Here is a 6,746-nt window from a genome sequence, read left to right as displayed (position 1 = left end):
CGTATCAAAGAACCGATTCATAAAGTGATTCATTGATTCATTTATCGTCCCTAACAACCTAGCATTAGATATTACATTCACTTAAACGCTCAAATATAAGGGTACGTATTGTTGAATAATTATATTTTATTAGTACGGGAGATTATTGTAATTTCATGTGTCCTCTTTTAGTATGTCAATCGGATCATACTTTATGAACGAATCGTTCTGTGAACCGGTACAACTAATTCACTGGAAAAGAATCGACTTAAAGGAACGATTCATTTGGTCATCACTACTGGACTTTTCGAAGCGTAAAGAACAAAAAATGGGTTTTATCAATCATGTCTTGCTGTTCGGGGCTTTATCGAGCAGTGGGATCATTGGTGCAATGGTATCGTAAAGTTAAATACTTCTGTAACTTACATTTGCTAATCTGAATCATATTACGTAATCTGGTAAATACGAGCTATGTGCTGCATAATAACGGGGATTTTGTAAATGTTTTATCATCAGTACACAGACACACAATCAGTCCTATTGTGCAAGATGAGAGTCTAGTTTCACTGTATTTATGTATTTGGTCTTTGTGCCAGTTACCTCGTCGGTTATTTAATGCGCAATAACAATAATAATCTAATCTAATCTAACATAATATTTTTTTTACATTTTCTTTTTGGCATACATAACTAGAAACATATAAGGTCTGCTGTGTCTGTTTCTATTTAAAATATGTATTGGATCATTTTATATTTTTCTAGCCAATGTTAACGTTACAAAAACGTCATGTATCAAATTCAAATATTCATGATATATTGATATTAAATAGGCTACTTAACAGACCATAATGTCCAAAAATATTACACAACCTTGGTGCATGTCCAAAATGCCATTAACAATTGCCAAGCACTTAGTATATTCATGGCTGTTTTATTGCAATTAATGTGTCAAAGCATTATTTTATGTATTATTATCCTATTATTATTATATCTTTGTTGCATGAATCCATCCATGAAGGCTAAGTCAATATCCATATGAAATATCATATGTTTACTACATTTGCGAAACAGTATGATTTATATAATGCGAACATCAGTGTCTTATCTGATATGTGGACCGAGTGCCAACATGCACATCAAGCTATCAGCTTTCTCAGGTTGTGTAAGATCGTCACCCAGTGACCTTTGACCTCAAATTATATACCATCAAATACCCCGCATGTTGACGAGTTACAAGCATGAAGTCAGCAAAAATTCATCCTATAATGAAGAAACAGCCGCCGTAACAAGTTAATATTTATCTGGAGCCCTATATATATGAGGGGTTTTCAGTGTTCTGGATGTTTCTGGAACATAAGGTACTTAGCGAGAGGATTTGATCGAACGCGCTGCCTGTGCCTGCTGTTTCAGTATTAGTACTGAAAGGCAGCCATGCGTTTCTTAGGCTCTGCTGTTGTTCTCTCCCTAGTGTTGCAGACAGTGGTAAGAATGATTTTAAAATGTATGAATGTGAACACTGGATAAACAGGTTTTCAGTTGCAGTTGGAATTAAATTTGTTTAAATGGAAATTTGTTGGAATTATATGTTTGTTTGTTTTTTAAATGTATTCAAATATGTCCTACTGTTTACGTTACGCCGGCTTGTTTTTTCCCTCAGTCTGGACAGCTAGAGGACTGGCAGACAGCCAAATCCATTTATGACTTCACAGTCACGGATATAGATGGCAATGAAGTTTCTCTGGACAAATACAGGTGAGAGATGGAAATGAGCGTGGCAGAAGTACAATTGCTTTTTATTTCATCTCGAGGTATATGAAATAAACTAGTCTGGAGGAGGTGACGCTAACTGATGAAAGTCAGAGTCGGTCTGCAGTTTTTGGGCAATTGGAGTTGACGGATTTCTATTGAAGCCCATTTCCACCACAAAAGAGAAAAACACATGTTTTGGTAAATCATAAAATGTGATTATGAGATGAATTGACAGTCAAAATGAACATAAAATCACAGTATGACATACTAAGTTATAAATATGACACAGTTATGACAAAAAGTTGAAATTGTGAGATGAAAAGTTGAAATTATGAGATGAATTGAATAGAAATTTACAAAAATCACAAGTATGACATTAATTCATAAATATGACAGTTATGACAAAAATTTTAAATTGTGAGATGAAAAGCTGAAATTATGAGATGAATTGAATAGAAATTTACAAAAATCACAAGTATGACATTAATTCATAAATATGACACAAATAGTCACAGTTATGACAAAAAGTTGAAAATGTGAGATGAAAAGTTGAAATTATGAGATGAATTGAATAGAAATTTACAAAAATCACAAGTATGACATTAATTCATAAATATGACACAAATAGTCAATTATGACAAAAAGTTGAAATTGTGAGATGAAAAGTTGAAATTATGAGATGAATTGAATAGAAATTTACAAAAATCACAAGTATGACATTAATTCATAAATATGACACAAATAGTCACAGTTATGACAAAAAGTTGAAATTGTGAGATGAAAAGTTGAAATTATGAGATGAATTGAATAGAAATTTACAAAAATCACAAGTATGACATTAATTCATAAATATGACACAGTTATGACAAAAAGTTTAAATTGCGAGATGAAAAGTTGAAATTATGAGATGAATTGAATAGAAATTTACAAAAATCACAAGTATGACATTAATTCATAAATATGACACAGTTATGACAAAAAGTTTAAATTGTGAGATGAAAAGTTGAAATTATGAGATGAATTGAATAGAAATTTACAAAAATCACAAGTATGACATTAATTCATAAATATGACACAAATAGTCACAGTTATGACAAAAAGTTGAAATTGTGAGATGAAAAGTTGAAATTATGAGATGAATTGAGTAGAAATTGACAAAAAGTCAAAATTATGAGATGAAGGGTTTAAATTATGATATAAAAAGTTAAATTATGAGATGAAAAGTCAAAATTATGAGATGAATTGAGTCGAAATTGACAAAAGTCATAAATATGTTATAAAAAATCGTTATATAAAAAGTCCAAAATATGAGATAAAAAGTCCAAATTCTGTTATAAAAAAGTTGAAATGAAAAGTCGAAATGAATTGAAATGAGATGTCACAAGTATGACAAATATGATATAAAAGTCATTGTTGAAAAGTTGAAATTATGATATATAAAGTCATAATCATGACAAAAAGTCAAAATTATAAGATGAAAAATCATAATTATGACAGAAATCTTGACTTTTTATCTCATAATTTTGACTTTTTATCTTGTAATTGACTTTTTGTGTCATAAATATGACTTATATCCTAATTGCAACTTTTTACATCATAATTATAAATTCATGTCATAATTATGATTTACCAAAACATGATTTCTATTTAATATAGTGTAAATGGGCTTCTATAGATTTCACAGAAAATCGCATAGTGTATGACAGGCACAGACTCTGATTTTGTAGTTTCAGACTACGATTCTGTCCACTTGGAGGATATCAGACATGTTTCATATTTTGAGCCGATTTTTAAAACGCATTGTTTTCATTAATCATGCTTCTCCCAGCAATGAGGCGTATGCTTCTGCGTGAGTGTTTTCGAAAACGACTTGAAAGTCTGGGAGTGATATGGTATCATCAGTCGGTCACTGATTTGTTACACTAACAAAATCCTATTTACTGTATATTTTAGGGGGAATGTTGTCATCATCACTAACGTTGCCTCAAAGTGAGGCAAAACCCCGGTAAACTACTCTCAGTTTGCAGAGATGCACGCCAAGTACGCTGAGAGAGGTTTACGCATCCTGGCCTTCCCATCCAACCAGTTCGGACACCAGGTACGGAAAGCGAAAATGTTTTAAACGCTCTTAAATCAAATGAATACCATGATCCAAATAAAATGTTTTTGTTCAGGAACCAGGAAACAATTCCCAAATCAAGCAATTCGCCAAGTCTTACAACGCAGAGTTTGACATGTTCAGTAAGATTGACGTGAACGGCGACACCGCACATCCTCTGTGGAAGTGGCTGAAGGAACAACCCAATGGAAAAGGATTGTTTGGAAAGTGAGTTGCCAGATAGTTGACTTGTAAATTATGTTTAAAAAAATGCTTATTTGATATCATTCAAGGGATTTTCCAGCCAAAACTGAAATTGATGTCATATCTACTCACCCTCATGTCGTTTCAAACCTGTATGACTGTCTTTCTTCTGTGGAATGTAAAAGATAATATTCTGAAGAATGCCGGTAAGAAACAGTTTTGGTTCCTATTAACTTCCATAGGTTTTTTTGGTCCGTACAATAGTAGTCAATGGGAACTGAAACGGTTTGGTTTCCAACAATCTTCAGAAAATCTAGTTTACTGTTCAACAGAAGAAAGAGAGCGCTACAGGTTTAGAACGACCTGAGGGCGAATAAATCAATAACTCTCGGAAGAGTTTAGAATGGTAAATTCAATCTAGTCTCTTCAGAAAATTTGGACTAAACCGCTCGATTCATATGGAATAGTTTTTGAAGAGTCAAAGTGGTAGTTGCGTAGACTGTCAATGGAGGGACAGAAAGCTCTCAGATTTCATCAAAAAGATCTTCATTTGAGTTCGGAAGATAGAACGAAAGTGTTTCATGTTTGGAACGACATTAGGATGAGTAATTAATGACAGACTTTTCATTTTTGGGTGAACTAAACCTTTAAAAGAGCTGATGCATTCTATATTCAAATGTCTATTGACTGTTGTTTGTATTCCGTTATAGTGGCATCAAATGGAATTTCACAAAGGTATGTGCATTTTTCCTTTGAATTATGCCAATTCAAAGTGTTTTAGGAGTTACTAAATCTTGTATGTTAAATAGTTAAATATTTTGTGGCTTCATTGAAATAAATCCTTAAAATCAATGTGCTTTTGTTTTATTTTCAGTTCCTTATTGACCGTGAAGGCCAGGTTGTGAAGAGATATTCTCCACTGCAGAATCCAAGTGTACGTTGTTCAGTTTCTACTAATCTTTGATTGTATTTTAGTCATAAACTAGGTCATGTTCGCGATTAGCTACGGTATCTAATTGTCACCGCGATATTGGCACAACATATGTCATTTATATCAGATATTTCTTTTTCAGGTGGTGGAGAAGGATCTGCCCAAATATCTCTAAGGAGAATCATTAGCTGAGTGTCAGATGACCCCACGCTGCCCAGCCGCCCCTCTTCATTCTCCCCGACTGACAGCTGGGAATCAGTGATGTCGTCTCATGGAATAATGATGGTTTGTTTGGAAACCCGTCTTGAGGAAAAAACAGACCTGATGCATTTGGCGTGCAACCCCTCCTGAGAGCATCATCAGTGGCCAGCCATCAGTCTGGAGAGACACCCCTGTCCTTAAACTACCCCAGGGCTTTTACATGAAAATATGTTAATTTCTTCAGCACTAAACATGTTGTCATAACATTTCTTAATAAACGCAAAGAAATTGATTTTAAAATTTGTGAATGTGAGTTGTTGGTATCAGTGAGCCAGTTTATTTACATCAACTTAAACGAAATAAAAATGTGAAATGTTGCTTTGGCAACCAGCAAACATTTTATTGTCCGTTTTGGTTACCTAGAATAACCGTGCAAGTGAGCTTGAAATGTTATATGACTGCCTTGGAAAACTGAAAAGTCATCACTGAGACAGAAGTGGACGGTAACAAAGTAGATTTACTTGAGTACTGTACTTAAGTACACTTTTTGAGTATCTGTACTTAATGATAATTTTTTCTGGAAACTTTTTACTTTAACTTCACTGCATTTGAAAGACAAATATCGTACTTTTTACTTCACTACATTTCTGTCGAGGTCCTTGAGTAGAAAGTAGTAATGTCAGTCAGGGGATGATTTTGGTTGGAAATGAAACACCCAAAGTCGGACAGATGTTGGATTTGGGTTGGAAATGAAAGTCGGGTTGACGTCAGAACCCGACGTCAGATTGACGTCAACATCCAAAGTCGGACAGACGTTGGATTTTGGTTGGAAATGAAAGTTGGTTTGACGTCAGAACCCGACGTCAGATTGACGTCACCATCCAAAGTCGGACAGACGTTGGATTTTGGTTGGAAATGAAAGTTGGTTTGACGTCAGAACCCGACGTCAGATTGACGTCAACAGCCAAAGTCAGACAGACGTTGGATTTTGGTTGGAAATGAAAGTCGGGTTGACGTCAGAACCCAACGTCAGATTGACGTCACCATCCAAAGTCGGACAGACGTTGGATTTTGATTGGAAATAAAAGTTGGTTTGACGTCAGAACCCGACGTCAGATTGACGTCAACATCCAAAGTCAGACAGACGTTGGATTTTGGTTGGAAATGAAAGTTGGTTTGACGTCAGAACCTGAGGTAGGTTTGACGTCAGAACCCGTAGTCTGTCCAACGTTGTAGATTAACGTCAATCTGACGTTGGATTCTGACATCAACCTGATTTTCATTTTCAGTGTTTGGTTTGGTCTTTTAAATGCGAATTTTGTCATTGTTTTGGAGCATACTAGCTTATAGATAACAGTAAGGCTAACATATTCATACTAAAAGCCAAACAACTTTAAATAGGGCACTATTTTTAGGGTGTCCGAAACCATTGTGGACATTATTGAGTGCACTTATTCAATCTCACATTCAATCCCACTGTGTTCTAGAAATAAATTTGATATTGATACTTGAGGGTAGGAATATCGCATAGATTCAGAGGCTTAAGGTACTGTAAGTATTACATACAACAATGCAACAAAAATAA

The 6,746-nt window shown here is 34.5% G+C and overlaps 1 protein-coding gene across 2 annotated transcripts; it reads left to right on the top strand.

The window, feature by feature from the left end:
- Positions 1–225: 225 nt before the first annotated feature.
- gpx4a (glutathione peroxidase 4a) lies at positions 226–5,465 on the top strand. 2 transcript variants are annotated; one of them, XM_081384635.1, is made up of 7 exons: positions 226–373; positions 1,636–1,730; positions 3,681–3,825; positions 3,902–4,053; positions 4,740–4,764; positions 4,904–4,963; positions 5,103–5,465. In XM_081384635.1, exons 1-7 carry the CDS (start codon positions 308–310, stop codon positions 5,133–5,135), a joined length of 576 nt encoding a protein of 191 aa, XP_081240761.1. In that variant the 5' UTR covers positions 226–307; the 3' UTR covers positions 5,136–5,465. The 2 variants fall into 2 exon arrangements, with proteins under 2 accessions (XP_081240761.1, XP_081240762.1); XM_081384636.1 differs by lacking the exon at positions 226–373 and adding an exon at positions 1,395–1,460.
- Positions 5,466–6,746: the final 1,281 nt, after the last annotated feature.

This window comes from Scardinius erythrophthalmus (assembly GCF_964197995.2).
Source record: "Scardinius erythrophthalmus genome assembly, chromosome: 14".
Taxonomy (NCBI): domain Eukaryota; kingdom Metazoa; phylum Chordata; class Actinopteri; order Cypriniformes; family Leuciscidae; genus Scardinius; species Scardinius erythrophthalmus.
This window is presented reverse-complemented; position numbering and strand designations above follow the sequence as displayed.